General features: G+C 44.2%; 1 protein-coding gene across 2 annotated transcripts in view; it reads left to right on the plus strand.

Moving 5' to 3' along the window:
- RASAL2 (RAS protein activator like 2) overlaps positions 1-20,742 on the plus strand; it is a 189,552-nt gene that overhangs the window by 50,258 nt on the left and 118,552 nt on the right. The window contains exon 1 of one of the 2 annotated variants that reach the window (XM_027658397.1): positions 12,300-12,483. The exons of the other annotated variant lie outside the window; for it this stretch is intronic. Within the exon in view, the coding sequence (XP_027514198.1) occupies positions 12,435-12,483 (49 nt within the window). The 5' untranslated portion in view covers positions 12,300-12,434. Of the gene's footprint in view, positions 1-12,299; positions 12,484-20,742 lie in introns of those variants that run through there. 2 annotated transcript variants of the gene reach the window in all.

Below are 20,742 nucleotides of genomic sequence, written 5' to 3' on the forward strand. Positions count from 1 at the left end.
GATCCTTCAGTCTTGTTTGGAAATATAAAACTAGAAATTTTAAAAGCTTCCTCTCCGTTTCAGACTGAAAGCTCAGGCTGCATAAAATCCATGTACGGTAGAGCAACATGTGCTGGTCAAATGAGAGAAATATTTGACGTCCCTCAGCTCTGGTAACAAAAGGACCATAGTGTGTGGAATCCCTGATGCCAGCTGTGTTGAAAGTTGCTGACTTGGCCTGTGGCTGTTCCCTGCTCATACAGAATTACACTTTCATAGGCACAGTCCAAGCTGTGTGCAGTTTTCTATTTTTTTTTTTTGCAGAGAGAAACCAAACATATGCACAAATATAAGCAGAGAAGTATGTCAAAGTTGCAAAAATAAAAAGCAGGCAACAAAGCATGTTTGTATATGAGAATGTCTTTGTGAGTAATTTTGGTTTTGACTATGGTCTGCCACACCTTCATTTCTTGATCCCTTTTTCCTTTTGTTCATCTTCTCAAGTACTGCAGCTTTGTCTAATTCCTTGAAGGGGAATGTAATAAAATGATAGTATTTCTAAGGAATGTAGCATCACATCTCTGACTGTACAGCCTTGCTCATGTTTGCTCTCTGACTTCTTGGGCTCTGCTACATGCTAATAATCCTCCTCTTCCAAGGGCTTTTCCTGTGTGTTGAGTTGCCTGGAATATAGAGCAGCTCCTGCTAGGGTGCTTTTTTTCTTTCTCCCTGTTGTAATGAGGAGAGGTGAGTAATGGAGAAGCATTTCCTCTTTTTCTAACCACTGTTAAAACCCCAGAACAATCCACATGTCCAGAGTGCAAGTAGGGCTGTTATTTGTGAAGATCAGTGTGTTGTGCCACAGAGTGTTGAAACAAGGATGAGAGCCATGCATGGATTTCATTGTATCCATAGTGGCTACTTGCAGAAAGAAGAGATTGTGATGTTCTTCAGCAAAATTAAGTATTTCCCCAAACATTTTCTTTTCTCCAGAATCACGGTCTTTAACTGTGGGACTCTGATAAAGTGAAATTCATCTGAAGTTGTAGAAAACATGCACATATTTTATGTGATTAAGTTAGCTTGACCTGAGAAAGTAAATATCTGGTTTACAGTGTTGTTTACACAAGAAAACAGTGAGGAGCACATGTTTCTTTGAAAGATGACTCTTCAGGCTACAACAGAATTTTATTAGGGGGCTCTTGGGATCGGTTTGCTCTACAAAATGCTTTGTGCTGCAGTAGTGATTCTCCCCGTGCGGAGGAGGATGGCTGGTGGGGTTAACTGTCAAAGGGCTGTTGGGCTGAGTAATTCCCTGACACATCTTCCTTACTGCAGGAGAAGCTGCCTTCTGAAGTCAGAATCATTTTCACAATAAGAAAACTGTTAGGAAGTTGCAGGGCCGAGATTGTTTGCTCTGCTGATGCAGTTGGGAAACCCTTCGATTTAAAGGCAAGCTGAGAATTTCTATTGCTAATCTGCTATATAAAGGCAAATTAGAGTTAACTGATGTACTTCTAAATGTGGCCTGTGTGAAATGAAGTTCCTTGTAGTGTAATGTGTTGGGTTATTTTTAATAGCATGATTTATTACTCCGTAAGTAGGTAATTCCTCGCTGCCGATAACCACACGGCTGCTCTTCCTTCTGCCGTCGCCGCTCCCTCGCAGCACTAAAGTGCCTTTCAAAATGCCATTGATTGAGTTGTAGCCCCTTGGGGGGCTGTATTTAGACTCTCTGTTAATAGATCAGCTCGTTCATGTAATTACCGAGCTCTGACAGAGCAGCTTCTGGAGCTCAGTGCACGTTATCCCTTTCCATTTGCATCCCTGGGAATCGCAGGACAGCCCTTCACGCTCGGCGAAGAGTTTACGCCCTTAGAAAATGGAGGAATCGTTTTGTAGCTCCCAACAGACCTTTCAATGAATGTCAGCAAGTTCCGTTTGTCCATGAGATAGACAGGAAAATATTTTTCTACTGATTTTTGTTGTCATGACTTCATTGGCTTGAAATGACACCTTCTGGAAGTGCCTCTCCTGCTGGGATGCATTGGAGTGACAACTCCAGTCTGCATCGGGAATGGACTTCACCAAACATCCTGGCTGAAGGATGCCATGGGAAGCCATACCTGGCTTTGCAGCTGCTCCATTCACTTGACTGTGGGGAATACTGGATGGTGCTAGAGACAGGATTTATTTCCTGAGGCACTCTCTGTGATTTTAGTTGTGTTTCAGCGTTATGGAGCGGGATGAATGAGGCAGTGCAGGGACAGAGAGAGAGAGAGAGGCTTTGTGGTTTTTATTAGCAACAACTGTGCAAGCAAACTTAATTTGGCATTCTGAGCCCGCTGGTGGTGTTCCAACTTTACCCCTCAGCTGTTGCTCCCTGCATTGCAGAGGACTCTGTAATCCAGCAATTCCTCATTGTCTCCAGCCCCTGCCGTTTATAAGTGGGACTCAGGTTGCAGAGCAGATTAACTGAGCATTCCCTTTTATTTTTAATTCCAATATGAGCATTTCCTCAAGTCTTTGGAAAAATACACCTGGCACTTACTAGCCTGGAGATATGTGCTTATTAACTGAGGTGGAAAATACCTGTATGATCTTGTCCCCTATGGTTTCATAGGAAAGAAACAGAAGTATGCACTTGGCTTGTGACACTTCCTATATTTCATCTATTCTCCCACTCCCAGAACAACCAGTCTGGCTGTATTCTTCCTTGTCTTCCTCCTCTCTTGTTTCCTTCTTCTGTAGTTTATGGTATTTCTCATCCTGTCTCTTTTGTCTGTGTGCTTCCCTTCCTTATTGCTGTCCCAGGTGCAGCAGTGGTGCCATCTTGCTGATTTTCCTATCCTTTTGATAGTGATGTTCTTTAGGATATTTTTTACCTGCACTCTTTTTCAGTCTGTGGGAGAATTAAAAAGGTTTGCAGCAGCTGCCACTGAGGCCAAACCTTCTCCCTTCTCTTCTCTCTGTGCCAAAGGCACAATCTCTACTGTCCCCCCACTCAACTTCCAAGTTTGTGCTTTATTTGGGACAGTAGAAGTGTGAGTAAAAACAGCGTTTGTGGGTATCCCTCACCTTTCCCCTGCTCCCTTCAAACAGTCATTTTACAGAAAACCATTTTGCACAGATGATTCTAGCTGGTCATTGACATGCCAGTGGTGAATTAGCTTTTGAAACCACTTTGCTTTGGGGGCCCGGGGTGCCTTTTGCCTTGCACGGAAATGGTATCCCAGAGCTATTTTACGCCAGTGGGGAAGGCTTGTCTCTTGGGAACTAAACTTTTGGCTGCCTATTGCTTCCCCTGGTTGCAGTCCAAAAGAGCCTGTCAAATGCCTGACTTACCCCCCTCCTAGAAAAACTTGAGCATCTTTGGCATAACATCAGCTGCACCCTGACGTTTTTCAGCTGACTGTTGACTCGGTTACACTCGCAAGAAAGCAACAAGTGGTTGGGTCAACTCTGCTTCAATAAAGGCAACTGTTGCTCTTAAAGATATTCCCAATTTCTGCAGTAAAATTAGCACCCTGCTTTGTGCTTTTTCACCCTTTCCAGACAAACATTTTAAGACGAGGAAAAAGAGGAAGGTAGGTGGTTTTTCTTCTTGCTTCGTAGCCTCTAATTGTAGTTCAAGCAAAAGCTCAGGACTACAGGCATAAGGGAAATTCCCACATTTTCATCCAGTAGCATGGCTGGAATCGAGTGTGAAGATATGATTTGCTTTTTTGGGGCTACTGTACCTTGTAGCTTTTTTTTTCCTCTCACCTACTCTAACATACAAGTGCCTGCCCCGTGGCAGAGGTGTTTGTGTGTGCTCATGTAAAGATCTCCCTGGGAAAACTGATGAAGAAGAGTTGTGTGAAACAATTGACAAAAACTGCCTTTCTCTTCTGCTAAAGGAAAAACAATTGCTCCATTAAACTGCACAGTCAGGCTTTCACACAGCCAATGTGTAAATCCATGAGTTTTCAAAAAGGGTAGTTTTAATTCCCGGATCGAAATGCTCATTTGAGGGAAAACAGCATTCCTTTGCCCCGTGGATTGCCATGGGCTTTTAGGGTTATTTTGGAGAGCAAATGACAAGATTCTCGTGCAGTTCTAAACTCTGTTTTCCTTACAGATGTGCTCAAGTTTAGGGATTGAGAGTGGGTTTCTGGCAGCTGTCTGCCAACAGCAAAGGTCCGATCTCTTACGCGCTCACAGCCATTAAACGTGTCTGGTCTGCGATGGGGGGGGGAGGGGGAGATCCTGGGAAAGAAAGGCAGAGACCAGCAAGTTCCTGTTGCTGTTCTCCAGGAGGACCTAAGCAGTCTGGCCTCCCACACTGTAAATTCCTACTGGCAGGACCACTCCAGGTGAAGGGTGGCTCCACACTGTCCTCTCCCGCGAGTCCACGGTGCCTTTTGGCATTGGTTCTGTTTATTGAGTACCAGAGCAGTCTCATAATACACCTAAACAGTATCACAGCCTGCTGCCACCAGGATTTGTACTCCTCTTATGCTGGCTCTGGAGCTCAGTAGTCCCTGTTACTGAGGGATGGGAGGTAGAGGAATGCTCCAGTACTGAGGAGTGACTGGGGTCAGCTGCACAGAGCATAGGACCCCTTCCTTTAGGGGGGGGGACAAACTGTCTGGTGGCCTCGAGCTGTCTCAAGGGTGCAGTTCCCTGGAAAGGTGACAAGCTGGGGAGGCAAAAGGGCTCATACCTCTTGCAATTTTAGTACTTAGGCTTAAGACTTAGGGCGGTATTTTAATATTTTAAGAACCGTTTCCAACAGGTGAGAGGAAGAAAAATTGTCCTGGGTTAAAGAAAGTTGGGTTTTTTTTTTTTTTTTAAAGGGTTGTTTTAGTTGGCTGACCTTCTTGGTAAAGAAAACCCTTATGTTAAAGATTAATATCTGCATCCTCCTCTTATCGAATTGGCACCTGCAATAAACCTATTCCAGACCTCAAGAATTACCAATAGAGCTGCATTGAGTAAATTTGATATCACCAGGGGGTGACTGAGAGAGAGGGAAATGGATACCTTTGAGTCTCTTCTACCTTGCAGAGCAGCTAAAGCTGCAATTACTGTCAGTTAACTGCATGTTTGGTTATTTATAAAGATAAGGTAGCTCACTAACAGAGTAACAGCAGTTTTTCTATTTTACCTTGGCAGTATCCTACAATAAAATAGGAAATTTATTAGCATACTAATGAATTATGTACTCTTTCTGTGGCACACCAGCAAGTAAACTGGGTGAGGAAACACTTGCTCTTTTGTCCTTTTAGCATCCTTTGGCTGGAAATCCTCCTCTAAAACAAGAGGTGCAGGGGAGGCTGAGCTCTGATGTATTTTTCTTTGCACTGGTGCTGGCAACAAAATCATTAATCTCACCTCCCTGCAGAGCCAGTGGCAAGAACTGGGAACAGTCCTGTGGTAACAGGGATCAGAAGTGAGATGGATGTTGTGCAGGTGCAACAGCATTTCCTCCCTGTGCTGAACACAGGGTTATAGAAATCCACTCCTGTCTCTTACACACATCCCAGAATTATTTTTCTAGAGAGATGCCATGTCCATTTCCAGCTGATGTGCATCTGTTTGTATTGGGCCAGGGACTGCAGAGTCCTGTGTAAGGACCATTCTAGTATGTAAAGACTAACCCAAGCGCACATTTCTTCTGTTTTCACCCCATTTAATCCACTGTAGATACCTCATCTTATTTTAGCTTCCCATCCTCGATCTCCCTGACCTCCCTCTTCTTCCCTCCCTTCATCTTTCAAACACGTGGTTTGATTAGGAAGCTGTGATCTCTTAATAGTTCATTTCATTTAAAAGCACCTTAACCTGCAGAATGAGCCACTGGCTGTTTGTTGTTCCCTTCCCAACGATTTCCTGTTTGTCCGGGTGCTGGGTTATTCACTCAGCAGTTAAGGGAGGCAATTAGGCCGCTGAAAGCTCCTCGTGGCCGAGATGTGCCAGGCTGGCACAGGGGCTCTGTGTCAGCCACAAAGCCTTTCCCCCTTCACTGGCAGTTTGCACAGTTCTTTTTCATCTTTTGGTTCAGATTTCCCATTTTCTGAATTTAGCTTCTTGTTTTTTCTTTTTCCTTTTTTTTTTTCCTTTTTTTTTTTTGGTCTGGCTCAAATTGCAGCTCAAAAGCAACCCTTAATATGTCTTTCCTTGCACATTTATGCAGAAAATTGTCAGTCTCCCAAGGGAGGGAGGGCAGTGGGAGAGGAGAGAACAATCTGCAAATTCTTCCTTATCAAAACCTTTGGTCAACAGAAATTAAAACCTCACCCTATTTTCTCTTTTTTTTTTTGAGTGCACCTTAAAATACTGGATGAACTTCAGCAAAGTTAATTTGCTCATAGAGAATGTTGTGTCAGAGGTGAGAAACACTTGTCACCATGTGGACTGTATTTTGGGGGGATTTTTTTGCCTCATCCTTGCAGGTGTTGTGTGGAGATAGACAATTGCAGGCACTAGCACTCTGCCTGTTTGTTTTGCCACCACCTGTAGCTGCTTATAGGACAAGGGGGGATGGCTTTAGGCTGAAGGAGAGTTTTTTTAGATTGGATATTAGGAAGAAATTCTTCCCTATGAGGGAGGGTGGTGAGGCCCTGGCACAGGTTGCCCAGAGGAGCTGTGGCTGCCCCATCCCTGGAAGTGTCCAAGGCCAGGTTGGAGAGGTCTTGGAAACACTTGGTCTAGTGGAAAATCTCCTGGCAAGGGAGCTGGAATAAGATGAGCTTTAAGGTCCCTTCCAACCTAACCTTTTCTAGGATTCTGTGTTACTCTGCTGACTCCCACAACTGCTTCTCTGAGGACAGACATGAAATCCCCTCTGCTGACTCTCTCTGAGTGAAAGGACCTGACCTTGTCTTCCTGTCCTCTTCTTTTCTCCTTCTCTTCTTTCCCACTGTGAAATGTGCAGACATGGGTAAGAGAAGCTGCAGGGAGAAGGGGACTTCTTCCAGAGGATGCAGGTTGCTGGGGAAGAAAGGGAGACCGGATTTGGGGAAGGAGCCTGAGGTTTGAAAGAGCTGAGATAAAACAGCTCTTGGAAACCTCAGTGAGGACTGTGCCACGTGTGTTCAGAGCCCACAGCCATGGGGAACTTGGTTGTTCGGGGAAGGAGGAGCCTGAGCTCTGTACTGAGAACTTGAAGAGCTGCTGCTGTTAAGTTCAATTTTGCAGGCAGTAGAAATCCAGATAAAGTATTGAGCTGTATTTTAGAGAATTCATCCTGCAGGAAAGGGGACTCCATGTTTGTGACTTCTTTGCAGTGGTTTGTTGGTTTTTTTTTTGTCCTATCAAGAGTTATTAGAGACATTTGGTTTTGATATCTTAGTTTCAAGGAGACAATCTGTCATTTCATCAGCACATTTCTGGAAATGTATGTGGTTCTCCCCCCTCCCCCCCTCCTCCCCCCTTGCTATAGATGTCCGGTATCAGTCACAGCAGCATTATTGCTGCCTGCAGTTAATGATAATTTCCCTGTGTTTTAAATTTTGCTAAAGCAAACCAGAGACATGGAACTGCTATCGGCATTTAAACATAGAAAATAAATATACTTCTGCTCCCAAATGAAGACTATCTCTGGAGACAAATTTATAGCAATCTCCCATGTAGTCTCAGTGTTCTTTTCCTTGTCTATCTTAATTCCTAGTTTATGTGCATACAGACATGGCACTGAAAAGGCTTAAAAAGTTGAATTTTTCAGTCAAATGATTTTTTTCCAGATGGGACACCCTTTGCTGGGGTGGGAGGTCAGGAATTGGTGATTATCTGAAGAGGTAAACTTTAAATATACAACTTCCTATTTTTTTGAATAATAAGGGTCTTTGATCTGTAGTGTGTTTGGGGGTTTTTGATGGTTTGTTTTTTGGTTGTTTTTTTTCCCCAAAGAGAGTGTTTGAATGCAGACTGTGCAAATACTTTGATCGAAGCTATTAATGCACCATTGATTTCCTCCATTGACTTGTCCATTAGATATTTAATCTCTTCCTTTTGACAAGTGTGTATTTCTCTGTTTCAAAAGCAGTCTCCCACTGTCCTTTGCACGGTGGGAAGCATCTCCTGCTGGCTTTGTCACTTTGCCAGCCTGGAGACTTGGCTTCCAAGGGCAGTTGAACACTTGGACTCTTCTTGTCCTTCTGCTGGAGTTGGAGGAGTTGGGGAGCAGATTCCCCATTGCATGGCCATCCAGCCAGGTTAATCTGTCCTGCCTGAACAGGGCATGCTGTGATTCCATGATTTTGTTCCCAAACCCGTGGCAGGAGCGATCTGAAAGGAATCCCAGTGGTGTCCTGGACACTCCCTGCCCTGTGTGCTTTCTTCTGCCCCTCCTTTCTCTTTACTTAGGCCAATTGTAATAATGTTTTGTTAGGTGGTCACCGGTGAGTTTTTTTAACAGCAACTGCTGAACTGCATCTGTTTCTCAGAGTTCTGTTAAACTCTATTTCGAAGAATACATTTCGCTTAACCCCCCAAAAAACCCCATACGAATGAGGAATGATCAGCTGTCCTGGGGTCTGCGCAGGCAGGGACTGTGTTTTTGAACTTCTGAAACATCTCGTTAAGCTGAGTGCCCGAGAAACAAAGTGATCTGATTCACTGCTTATATTTAGTATCATTACCTACTGCATTAGGTTCTGTTCTCTTCCAAGCATTAATGGTTTTGCTCAGGAAGGTTAACAGGGAAAACGCCCAGCAGAAGGCATTTTTGTGCTTATCAGAGGGCAAAAGTGTGGAAAACATCAGGTCACTGTGCTGGGTGTCAACTTGTTTCTTTTTTTTTCTTCTTTATTTTTTTTTTTTTTAAGAGTCTGCAGAAGCAGCTTTATTTAAGGGTGGGGAGAGGATGTCCTTCCTTTTTGGTAAAGCCTGTAAAATCAGAGGTGCTGGTGGATCCTTAGAACAAATGTGACCTGAAATCACAACACCCTCTATGTGTCTTGGTCCAGAATCGTGTATCATAAATATGTGGATCCCAAGCTTAAAATGTATCCTGGGATCCTAAATACCCGAGGTGATAATCTCTCTGGGTTTGAGTATATTTGTAATTGAAACAAAAATTCTAATTACTAGGTTTATACGTAACATTAAAAGTATGATTGACCTTGTATTTATTCCTTGTTAGGAACCAGTTTTTACTGTGACTGTCCATAATCACATGGCAGGCTAGGAGGACGGTGCCCAGATTGAAGGTGCTGCTGGTGAAACTTCAGTTTAAAGCATTAAACCTTTGAAGATTGTTTGCAAGTCTTGGCTGCCAAGAGAGCCAAAATCCTAGGCTCACCTCAGGGAATTGCATGATTCCTTGTGTTTCTGGGGCCAGCTGAGGAGCTGTAATCAGCTTTCACCACAGAAATGTAAAACATACTGTTCAATTTGATGTGTAAAACATACTGTTCAATTTGATGTGTAAGAGGTGAAAGCCCCAGCTGTTGGGGAAGTGGGGTTGATAGTGGAAGCCAGTGGAAGAGTTTGAGCACAGCTTTGCTGGTCTGAAGCCTGTGTGCTGCTCTCCATTCTCCTCAGTCCCATCCCTGTATGTCACGGTGTTGGTTTATCCCAGAAAACCCCTTCGAGGGGTCAACTGACTGGACTCTTCTTTTGACCTGACCTTAAATAGATCCCACATTCAAGCCCATTTTTCTCCCCCTTATGGGGTGTGGGAAGCAGCAGAGCTGCTCCTGCACTTTTCCCTTTCTGAAGCACAAGAGGCTGTGATTCCTCAGAGCGCTGCTGGTGGAAGCAGCCACATTTTCTTTTCCTTGCTCCCGAGGAGTCTCATCCTGGGGCTTGTTATTTTTACTATGTGGAACCCCCTCATAGCCAGGCCGAGGAGCCTCTGCTGCCCGAAGGAATCGCTCTGTTCACTGATACAAATTTGAGGCGCCTCCTGAGATTCCCCATGACAATCCCATCATCCTGCCAAGGAACCCCCGTTAATATTCATGTGGTAATTGTTTCAGTACTTGGCAGAGTCGAGGGTGTTAATGTGAAGCCTTCTTTTGGCTGACGGGTATTAAAGAAGTGATTTATGTTTTGTACTGCGGCAGTGATTTCATTACACTTGAATTAAATTCTGAGCGTCTTTCAGTGGATGTGTGCATAACATGGACACTTGTATTGAGGCAGTTGGCTGCTCTATTGGGCTACACAAAACTCTCCCCTGTAAGAAGGGTGTGGACCTGCTGGTGCAAGTCCAGAGAAGGACCATGAAGATGATCTGGAGAAGAGGCTGGGGCACCTCTCTTGTGAAGAAAGGTTGACAGAGTTGGAGTTGTTCGGCCTGGAGCAGAGAAGGCTCCAGGGAGAACACTGAGCCCTTTCCAGTACCTGAAAGGTCTACAAGAGAGCTGGGAAGGGAATTTTTACAAGGACCTGGAATGACAGGACAAGGGGGAATGGCTTCCAACTGAGAGAGGGCAGGGTTAGATGGGATGTTGGGAAGGAATTCTTCCCTGTGAGGGTGGTGAGGCCCTGGCACAGGTTACCCAGAGAGGCTGTGGCTCCTCCATCCCTGCAAGTGTCCAGGGTTGGGCAGGGCTTGGAGCAACCTGGGCTAGTGGAAGGTGTCCCTGCCCAGGACGGGAGGTTGGAAGGAGATGATCTTTTAGGTCCCTTTCAACCCAAACCCAGTCAAGTGAAGGGGAGCAAAGACAGAGGGATGATTTTTCAGTCAAACTCCTATGTGCTGGCAGCTTGTTCCTGGTTAATGGCAATGAAGGTTTGAACTGTGTGCAGCTCTTCTGTAATGAAGTGTTACTGCTCCAGCTTGGACAGTGGAACAAGGAGAAGGAGCCCTTTGGCAGAAGGCTGCTGAGCTTGCACACTGCTTGTCCTGTGCTCCCCTGCCTCTCTGCAGTTGGACTTCTCTTATGGACAGGATTGTTGTGAACCTCGTGCAGCGCACCTGGAAAGGTTCCTGTGAACTTTCTGATTCTGAGAGCAGCACTGTTTCTTTTTTGAGCCCAGCCCCTTGATCTCACACTTACCTGAAGGGATTAGCAGCAGTTTGATCGTACTTTACTTTTGTAAGAATTGGGTTTCTTGAAAGACGAGGTGGAAAGAGGAGGGGAGGACAATGGAATCTGCTGTTGCCTTATTAAGAGAGTAAGAAAAAATGGAGAATCTTTTAGTACCCAGTTTGCAAGGTGGTAATACAAAGAATGTTTGAATAGTTGCAGCACTTTCTGTGCTTCAGTTTAGATGTAATAAAGGTCTTTTATGAGATAAGTGGTCTTTGATAGAAAGATAAATAAAAAACATGTCTGAAAAGGCATAGGATGGCAGCTGTTTCAGAGAGGCACTTGTTACTTACCGCCTTGGGGCTAAGGATTGCCCAGTTCTGGCTTTCTCCTCACTCAACCTTTACCACAGAGGTCAGGCAGTGCTTCGTTAGTGTATCCATAGAGGGACAGTCTCTGGCAAGAGAGCTTTTGTTGCCAGCAACGGGGTAAATGTTAGAGCCCTCTGGATCTGTGCAGAAGGGTTTGGTGGTGTGTCTGGTGCGTGCTGCTGGTGTGTTCTGTGTGCTCAGAGGTGGAGCTGCCATGAGGTAAATGCCTCAGAATGGTGGGGAAAACCCCTTGGAGACTAAAGGAGCCTGAGGCCGTGTGTGGTGAGGTGGAGATCTCCCAGAATACAAGCAGGTTGTGCATGAAACACACCTGGGGAGGATGTGTTTGACCCCTGCACACAGACAGACACACACACACATTCCAGCCAGGCAAAGCTTGTTCCTGGAGAGTTGGGGGCTGGCTGACACGTGGGCTGACCCAGCCATCCCTTGCTTCCCATGGCTCCTACCATTACTCCCACAAGGTGCAGCAGTTGTGGCTGTTGGTGCCTCCTCTGGGGCTTGTTTCTGCATCTGTCTCTCCCTTCTTTGCCTTCCAGCCCTGGAGTGCCATGAACACTTCTCGAGTCCTTTGCCCAGACGCTTGGAATGCTTATGGGACACTTCGTCCTGGAAATCCAGAAGCCCTCTCCAGAGGAGGAAGCAGCGTCTCCTGTTTGTCTTGAGTTACCCTGTCCCAACAATGGCCTCAGAATTTGCCTAATTTAAAAGCCCAGTTTTAATCTGATGGGAAGATGTTTGTGTATTTAAAATAGTTATTCCTTGCCGGAGCCACTCCCTGCTTTTGTCCTTCACTGCTGGACTTTTCGGCTTGGCTTAGCTAACTGTGCAGGGCTTGTTTACAGCCGAGATACTGGAGCATGAAGAAGGAAGTCAGTCCCTTTAATCCTGATTCAGTTCCAAGCTTCCTGTGCGTGTGCATGCACGTGTGTGTGTGTGTGTGTGTGCTCAGCCTTGTTCCTTCAGATGCTGAGCAGCCTCAGTAGCAAAAGCCACGGGGCTGCTGGAGGAGCAGGGGCGAGATGCAGGCGTCCCTTTTTACCTCTTCCCCCTGGTTTGGCCCTGAGCAGGTTTAGACAACACGGGTAAAAATTCCAGTATGGCAAGCCTGGTGAGGAAGGTGCTGGTGCAGGCAAAGACGTGGAGCGGTGAGTACGAGAAGCATCTTGCCTGATGGGAAAGATAACTGCTCACAGGGTTGGTTTGGGTGCCTGGGAGGAGAAATGCGGGCAGAGAGGTGGTGGGTACTGCTGTTGTTTTCATCTTTGATCTCCAGTGTGAGATGGCAGCCTGGAAATGCTTTGTCTGTGGACAAGATGTTTATCCAGAGGAATGTGTGTTTAAAGTCTGTTCCTTAGCCTGCCCTGGGATTTCTGCTGTAGCCTGGCTCTGCAACAGCAGCAGTCTCTTTAAATAGGGTGGCTTTTGTTGTGGGAGGTTTTTGGGGGAGAGGGGAGCTTGCAGGAGACGGGCATCTCAGGAGCATTTAAACCATTGTGTGGGTTGCGACTCTACCTAAAGATGAGGTTGTGAAGAAAACGGTGCTAATGAGCTGTAGGAAAAACTATTTCATTGCTTTGTTCTTATTCTTTTGGTTTGGTGGCAAGTATCTAACTGGATTTCAGTAAGGTGCTCTCGTGTTGCATGGTTGCCGAAATTGTCATCAGCCGTGTTGGATATTTTGGATTTTAAAATATTCCAGTAGCAGCACCAGCCAGTGCCTGGGGTTTTTCATGTAAATTTATGGTGTTTATCCAGCTCTTAATTGTGCAAATTAGAATAATTATGGAGTGTGATTACATGCATACCCGGTGACTGGTTTTGGGAGGCTGTCTCAAATTTCAAGAACTGATTTTATTAGCCTTGTGTCTTGCTGGTGCAAGAGCCCTCCTTGGTGCTGCTCCTCTGCAGAGCAGACATCAGAGACTGCCTCAGCAGGAAACAATTTCTGCAGTGGCATATCCGAGGGAATGAATCTTTAATAGGGCAGAAGGCTCTTCAATGACTCGGGCTAATTAGGACTGATTAGGTGAGTTACTGGAGACTGAAACCACCCTCCCCAAGCAGGACAACTTTCGTGCTCCAGGCTGTGATAAGGGCTGGAGGGTACAACCTGAGCCACATGTGGTGAAGTTTGTGCAAGTGCCAGTCTTGTTCAATGTGTGGACTTTAATGAGTGGTTATTCTTGGAAATTAAGACTTCAGGGTGAATTACTGGCTTCTGCCTTTCTCTCCTGGGCCTGCAGCTCTGTGTTTGTGGAGGGGGCAGTTCAGGCACAAGCACATCTCTTGTGTAGAAGTCGTGGACTGGATGTGGCAAGTATTGCACTGTCCTTCTCTGGAAAGGTCTTGTTGTCCAATGTTATTCTGTTCTAGCCCAAACATACGGGTCCCTTTTCACTTACTCAAGGTTTCTCAGAAATTTCTGCCTCTAGGAAAAACGGAGCTATGACTTGAAACAGAGTATTCACCTTGGTTATGCTGTGACAGATGTGGTGTGACAAATACAGGAAACTGTAGAGATGTCCTTGATCTCTCTGTAAATAGCCTGGGACATCGGATAAATTAACCAGTCTTTACAGTAAGAAAGTGAGGGAAATTAAATGTCATGGAAGCCTGGAATGGTTTGGTTTGGAAGGGACCTAAAAGATCATCTCATTCCAACCCCCTACCATGGGCAGGGACAACTTCCACTGTCCCAGGTTGCTCCAAGCCCTGTCCAACCTGGCCTTGGACACTTGCAGGGATGGGGCAGCCACAGCTTCTCTGGGCAACCTGTGCCAGGACCTCCCCACCCTCACAGGGAAGAATTCCTTCCCAACATCCCATCTAACCCTGCCCCCTGTCAGTTTGAAGTCATTCCCCCTTGTCCTATCACTACATGCCCTTGTCAAAATTCCTTCTCCAACTGTCTTGTAGGCCCCTTTTACTTGCTTCAGAGATAAGGAGAAGGGAATTATTTCAGTTGAAATTTCAATTAAAAAAAAGGCAGTCTGAGAATTAACAGAGGGGGTTTTTTTATAGGCAAGTCTTGCAGTGACTAGAACATGCATTTACCTTGCTTAGATTTCTTCAGAGATGTTTTAGCCCATCAGTGTTTGAAAGCACAATTCTTTGTTGAGGGAAACATGGCCAGTAGGGTAACATGTAAAAAGTCTTGGCTTTATAATTTTCAGCATGATTTCAGGATCCCTGCAGAGTTGTGTTGTGTTGGTTTGGTTTTTTTTTTTTTACTTAAATCTTATTATTTATGCCGTGGAAAGGTGTGTTAAATGCATTTTTTTAAAATACCTGCAGGATGTTAGGAAGTCGAGGATGCTGGGAGAGTGAGATGAAACACAGCTGGTGGGAAGGTAGAACCTACTGGGAAAAGCACTTGGATAGGGTGTATAAATACAGGCACTCATTCTGTCCTGTGGAAAGCGTGGGCTTGAAGCCAGTTTGGTTTCTTCATTTGGGAAATTTTGGTGCTGGGTTCTGTAATCCCAGCCTGCTGCCCAGATCTTCATACTAGACCATGGATAGAATGAACACTGCAGTGAGTGGTCAGATGGAAAAAGAAATGGCACAGGAAGGAAATGTTAGAAAGAGGCATAGAAGATACTAACAGTATTTATTTTCCAGTGTTTATAGTAAGGGGAGCAGCGAGGATACAGTTCTACACCTTACTCTGTGTTCTCACTTTTTTTTGGCAGAAAAACTGCTGCAAAAGGGGCTGGATGAGCATTTTGTCTTTACAATGTAGAGTCTGTGTTTGATTGCCACTCTTCCTTATTAACTCCTCTCATGCCATTAAAAATATTTTCTTTCATCCTTAGTTGCTGGGGAAATAATTACTTGGAGGAAACCTGAAAGTGTTTTGGGGTTTGAAAGTGTTTTGGGGTTTGAAAGTGTTTTGGGGTTTGAAAGTGATTTGGGGTTTGAAAGTGATTTTGGGTTTGTGGGGTCCAAATTTATGCATTTGGTTAGCCATGGACAACTCAACTTTTAGAGATTTCAGGATTAATGAAACAACATCAGTCTTTAGAAGGAACTTCTAAGTGGTGACTTTTGTATAAGAACAGATGAGATGAATATTCTGCATACTTTGAGACAGCTGGATTTTGAACAACCCCCATATAATGTCATATTTTAATACAATGTATTATTTTAAGTAATATTTTTAATGCCTCCTATTAATGTATAAATACATTTAAGGTTAGTTACGGTAGGGAACTTGTGAGCACTTCATGAAGTGGTGGTGAAACTCAACATCCTGAGCTTTTGATCTTTATTTAAACCAAAAAGGTTATAAAGTGTCATGGTCAAAGTCGGCAAATGGCATTCTGCCAGCCTAACAAATGCTGCTGTATTTATCTCTCCTCTCCTGAGATCCCTGCTGCTTTGAAATACCCTTTAGCTGGCCCGTCTGCTGGTGTATGGCTGCAGGAGAAAATGCAAGCCACGTTTTAAATGGGAGATAAACTGAAATGAGCTTGAGCTGTGCCCTATAAATCAACTGAAACTGGTTGTTCTTTAACGCCATTGTTTGCCTTAAAAAGGATAAAAATGCAAACTGGATGGAAAACTCAATGCTTTAAAGAATAGCAAAGCAGCAAAAGCTTGCAGAGAAGGACTTAGCTAAGCAATATCCTTTGTTTTCTAACTGTGATGCCCATTGCTGGAGCTGCATCTCCACAAAGTGCTGCTGTGTCACCTGGAGGTTGTGCAGGATGGTGGCAAGAGGCTGTTAAATGAAAGTTTAAAGTTGTCACATCAAAGCTCTCAAATAGCAGCAAAGTAACAGCCTTAATGGTTGCACCATCTCAAGAGTTGCTGTCTGTTTGGCAGGTAAGTAATGGCAGTAGCAGGAGTCTCGGGTACCTGGGAGGATTTTATCTGAGCAAGGGGAATATCTTCCACCTGAGAGTGCTGAGGGTGATGTGTCAGGGACCTTCACATTTACATAAAATAGTGTGGCTCTTAAAGGTGGTACCCCTGAGCTGTCGCATCAGAACCCACGGCTGAGGGAGCTTCAGGATTGATTTAATCACCTGAGTGCAGTGACATTTATGCTGCCCGTTCAAGTGAACATGTTTAAAACATATTTACTAACAAAAGCATCTCGCTTAATGACTATCTTGCAGTACAGGTGTCAGAAATACTCTGAATCTGGTTTGCATTTAGCAATGCTTCTTTCTGCTGTCATGGAGCCATCAGAATCCTGTCTGCAGAAAAGCTTTTAATGTTCTCAAACAGATTCTTTCTCTTTTTTTCCCCCCCCCAAATAATGTGTCATTGCCTTGTATATTCATTGTTCTGATGAACCCTCCTAGGCAGGCACAGGACGTTGTGTGTTATTTCCTCTACAGACAGATAATTGCAGGAGGGAGAGGAAATTGAGTTGTGTAAAGTACAAATTCTTAAATAATGTGTATAAGTCCCTATTTCTCTTTACTGGGAACTTAAGATATCTTTTATTTTTCATTTTCTTTAAGCAACAAAAAGATTTTAACCTCTAAAAAGCAAAGCTGAGTTAGTAATAAATCTCTTTGTCAATGAATCATATTTTCTCTGAGGATACCTGATATTAAATGTAACCTTTCTCCTGTTCTTTATATCTCTGTATCTCCTCTTGATGAAGGGACTGCATCGAGGCTACTTGTACTGCTCCAGTCACTTCTCTTTGGGGAGGTAAATCTGCAGTCGCCTTCTGACATGACAAAACACCAATTATTGCTGCTGGTGTAACCACTGGAAGTACTGGGGTTCACTTGTCAGTGTATTCTGTTGTTATCATGATTAAATTTGTAATCCTGAGGGTTGTTACCCAATAACAGTAAAGGAGAGAATTAGTGTTGGATATGAGGTTTCCAGTCTTAGTTGGGCGTGAGAGGAGATGACAAATGAGATGATAGTTTAGGGTAGAGGGAAGAGTGAATTTAAAATGAGTTCTGTGAATGCTGGAGGTTACTTCAGGGCTGAAAGTTATAATTAGGCTGGTCAGAAAAAATACAGACAATAATTTCCTGCTTGTGTCTGTAGATTTTAAAGCTTTAAAAAGTCCCTGTATGAAACTTTTGCCGTTGTCAGGTACTTTCTGGGACAATCACAGGCAGCAGCTAGTTCTTCTCTGAGCTAAATTCAGCTTTTTCCAGACTAAGTGCTCAAAATAACTATTCTTGCTAAATTGCAGCTTTCTAGCTGTCAGGTTTCAAGAGCTGCCCATCAATCCTCGACTGTGTAAGGCCAGGTAATGGCAGCATTAGACCTGTCTGTGTCAGAAGAAGCAGCACTGGAATCTCTTTGCTGCTTCTTGACTCCCTCTGGAATCTCTGGAGTTAAGATCTTGAGATAATAAACACATGCTCCTTCCCTTCCCCTTCCTTTCTGTCTTGTTTCCCCTTTTGTTTCTGGCTCTAAATTTCTGAGCTGTAAATGCCCATTTATTCCTCCTTTAGTGAGAAGTTGTGTTGTGTGTCACTACTCTCTTTTGTATGGCTGCATAAATTCTGCCTAATTTTCCCTGTAGTGTAGTTTGTGGTGATTGGCTTCAGTTCTTTTACTAGGAATGCTTGCATTTAATTGTATTGCATTTAATAATAGGAAAAGAATGTGAAAGCAGTGATTTCCCTTCCCCCTGGCTTTGGTGGGATTACCCAGAAATTGCCACCTTCTGGTTCATTCAGAAATTTCCTTAATATCTGTGTAGCACAAAATTTAGGGATCTTAAAGGTAAAAGAGCCGCAGCTTGTATTTTAATTTTCCTCTCATTGCCAGCTTCAAAAAAAAAGAAAATGTATATTGATGTTAGAGTAGATATTTTTGGCATTGTTAAATTTACTGAACTGTGATTCATTTGATAGTCTAGAGCTGTGATTATAAGAAGGACTTCTAAAAATGGATTGAAAGCAGGGGTCCAGGTGGGTGATCTCTTTTGTTCAATTCAGTGATATTCAATCTCTTAAAATACAATAAATTGAAATGGAATGGAATGGCTATGGACTGTTCAGCTGTGAAAAAAACAGTGAGTACAACAGGAAGGCTTGTGTGATTTAATCCACCTATTGGCTGTGTTTGACAGTTGTTACATGGGAAGAGCAGAGGAGAGTGAGTGGGAAAAGTAACTGAAAAAGCCCAGTAGGGCAGAAGAATGGAGGACAGAAATAAACCCAACCTTTTTTCCCCCAGTGAATGTGGCAAAGATTCTGAATAAGGAATTGATGTGCAATCATCTCGGTATAAATCATGCACTATTTCTGGAAAACTTCCTGTAGATTTGAAATTCCACTGCAGACTGATTTCATTAAGAAAGTCAGTTTAAGAGGTATCTGTGTCCTCGCACCTTTGCTTACAGTTTCCATGGATGAGCCACTTGAAGCCAAGGAGCTGTAAATCCACAGTCACCCAAGTGAAAGGTTTTTAACAGCTCAGAACAACAAAGTGCTCCCACAAGGTCTCCTCAGAGCCAGAGCTTCCCCAGGGTACCACAGCAGCCTGGTGGGAGCAGCGAGTTTGGGATTTGCTGGTCTTTGCTTGTACTTCTGTGATCCAATAAATGTTGAGTTGATTCTCCCTGCACTTGACAGGCTTTAATTATCCTTCTGCCCAGCTGACCATTGCAGCTTTGCAAAGCTGGTCTTTGTGTACCTGAATTTCCACCCACGCCACCAAGACATGCTAAAGTGGGTGTGTGTGCCACGGTTTGAATGTGGTTTAGTGGCTTGGCAGGAAATGTGGACTTTTATTCACTTGATAATAAACCTGCTTAATTAAGGCACAGTGCAAGTTTGCAAAATGGCTGGGGTTTGGGGGGAAAGTGTTGGGAGATCCTGTACCCTGTTCTGTGCATGCACAGTGAATCACGGTGTCAGCTCTGGGAACAGAGCATTCCACTGCTCAGCTGCTTGGGGAACATCATCTGTGTATGGAACAAAGCAAGTAAGAAAACAGGGAGAGAAGAGCTCATGCCTTCTGTGCATTGGAAATACAGCCTGTATCTAACATTTACTGACCCAGAGAGGAAAGGCTCAAAAGAGAACTTGTTAAAATAACACTTTTATCTGAAGAGCGTAGAAAGGGTTATTTTAGATACCAACAATTAGGGTTGTCTGAAGTGTAAAAGCAACAGTGTATTTACTGTAGGACAGTAAATACCTTTAGCATTATCAGCTCTTTTCAAGCACTTTGGTGTCAAGTATTTCTTACTGACCCGTGGGAGTCCGAGTCCAAAAGTGGGATGGCAGATGTGCAGCTTCCCATGGTGACATCCCTGTGTCTGGTGGCTGAATATATTATACAATCCTAGGATGGTTTGGGTTGGAAGGGCTGTAGAGCTCATCTCGTTCCACCCCCTGCCATGGGCAGATTGTCTTGCACACTTTCTGTCCTGGCTCCTGTGTTCTCTGGGTGTGAGAAGTTCCAAAGTAGGTTTGACAGGTCAGTTAAAAACCATTAATAAATGAAGTGAAAAAAATCCCCCAAACCAAACCACAGCTTATTAAACTCTCAAGGTGATTTGTTCAGGCTTATCTCAAGGATTGTCTTTTTGTATTTAATTGCAGCAAATTATATTCCTTGAGGGGTTTATATTTTAAGAAGATAAGCCCAGATTTATCCCTTTTTTCTTTATTCCAGTTTATTCCAGAGTAATAATCAGTTTTCTTCTGTCAGTTTTTCAGACAGTCAGGAAGGTAAAAGAAGGACTTAATATGCTTGACAGCTTTTCAGGCAGGAGGAACTTGATTTTTGTTTTGATTTCAGTTATCCCCCTGGGTGTGTTTATACAGGGAGGTGAGTTTTGGCCTCTGTTGCTGGACATCAAGCCAAGAGCAAGGTGGTAAACTCACAGCAGCTTCTCCAGGCCCTCCAAGTTGTGTGTCAATCCTGTGCAGCAGCACCTTTTAGTGTGAAGCTGCTCGTGCCTCACTCTGCTGTTGGGATTCACGAGGGCACAGCTGCCCGGAAGCAGGAGCCCAAGGCATGGCTTGGAAAGGAGAGTTCTATGTGTGTTCCACCACCTTTCCTGCCTTTCCACGCCTGGTATGAGCAGGAGCAGCACTAACTGGATCCCTGTCCCCCTCCTTCCCTCTACACCAGGGTTGCAAGTGGGGAGAGAGCTGTTCTGAGCTTTGGGATCTTTTCCCTCCATCATTCCTTCGCTTTTATCATCTCTACCCCAAAATTCTTCTAGCTGATGATGGTAACAGGAGCCTTGACCAGTTAATCTCTGGTTCAGAGATAAGCATAGGAGGAGTTTTACTGACCCTAAGACCTGGTATGGGTTTTCATAGTTAAAAACTGGATGTATAAGTATGGGATAGAAGTGAACAGTATAACCCCAGTTTTGTGTGGGGTTGACCTGTGGGGCTTTTGCTCCGTTTGTAGCATTCCCATGAAATCTGAGGTCGGCATTGTCCTGCTCCATC

The sequence above is a fragment of the Corapipo altera genome, unplaced genomic scaffold (assembly GCF_003945725.1).
Source record: "Corapipo altera isolate COAL_440 unplaced genomic scaffold, ASM394572v1 79, whole genome shotgun sequence".
In the NCBI taxonomy this organism is placed as follows: Eukaryota; Metazoa; Chordata; class Aves; order Passeriformes; family Pipridae; genus Corapipo; species Corapipo altera.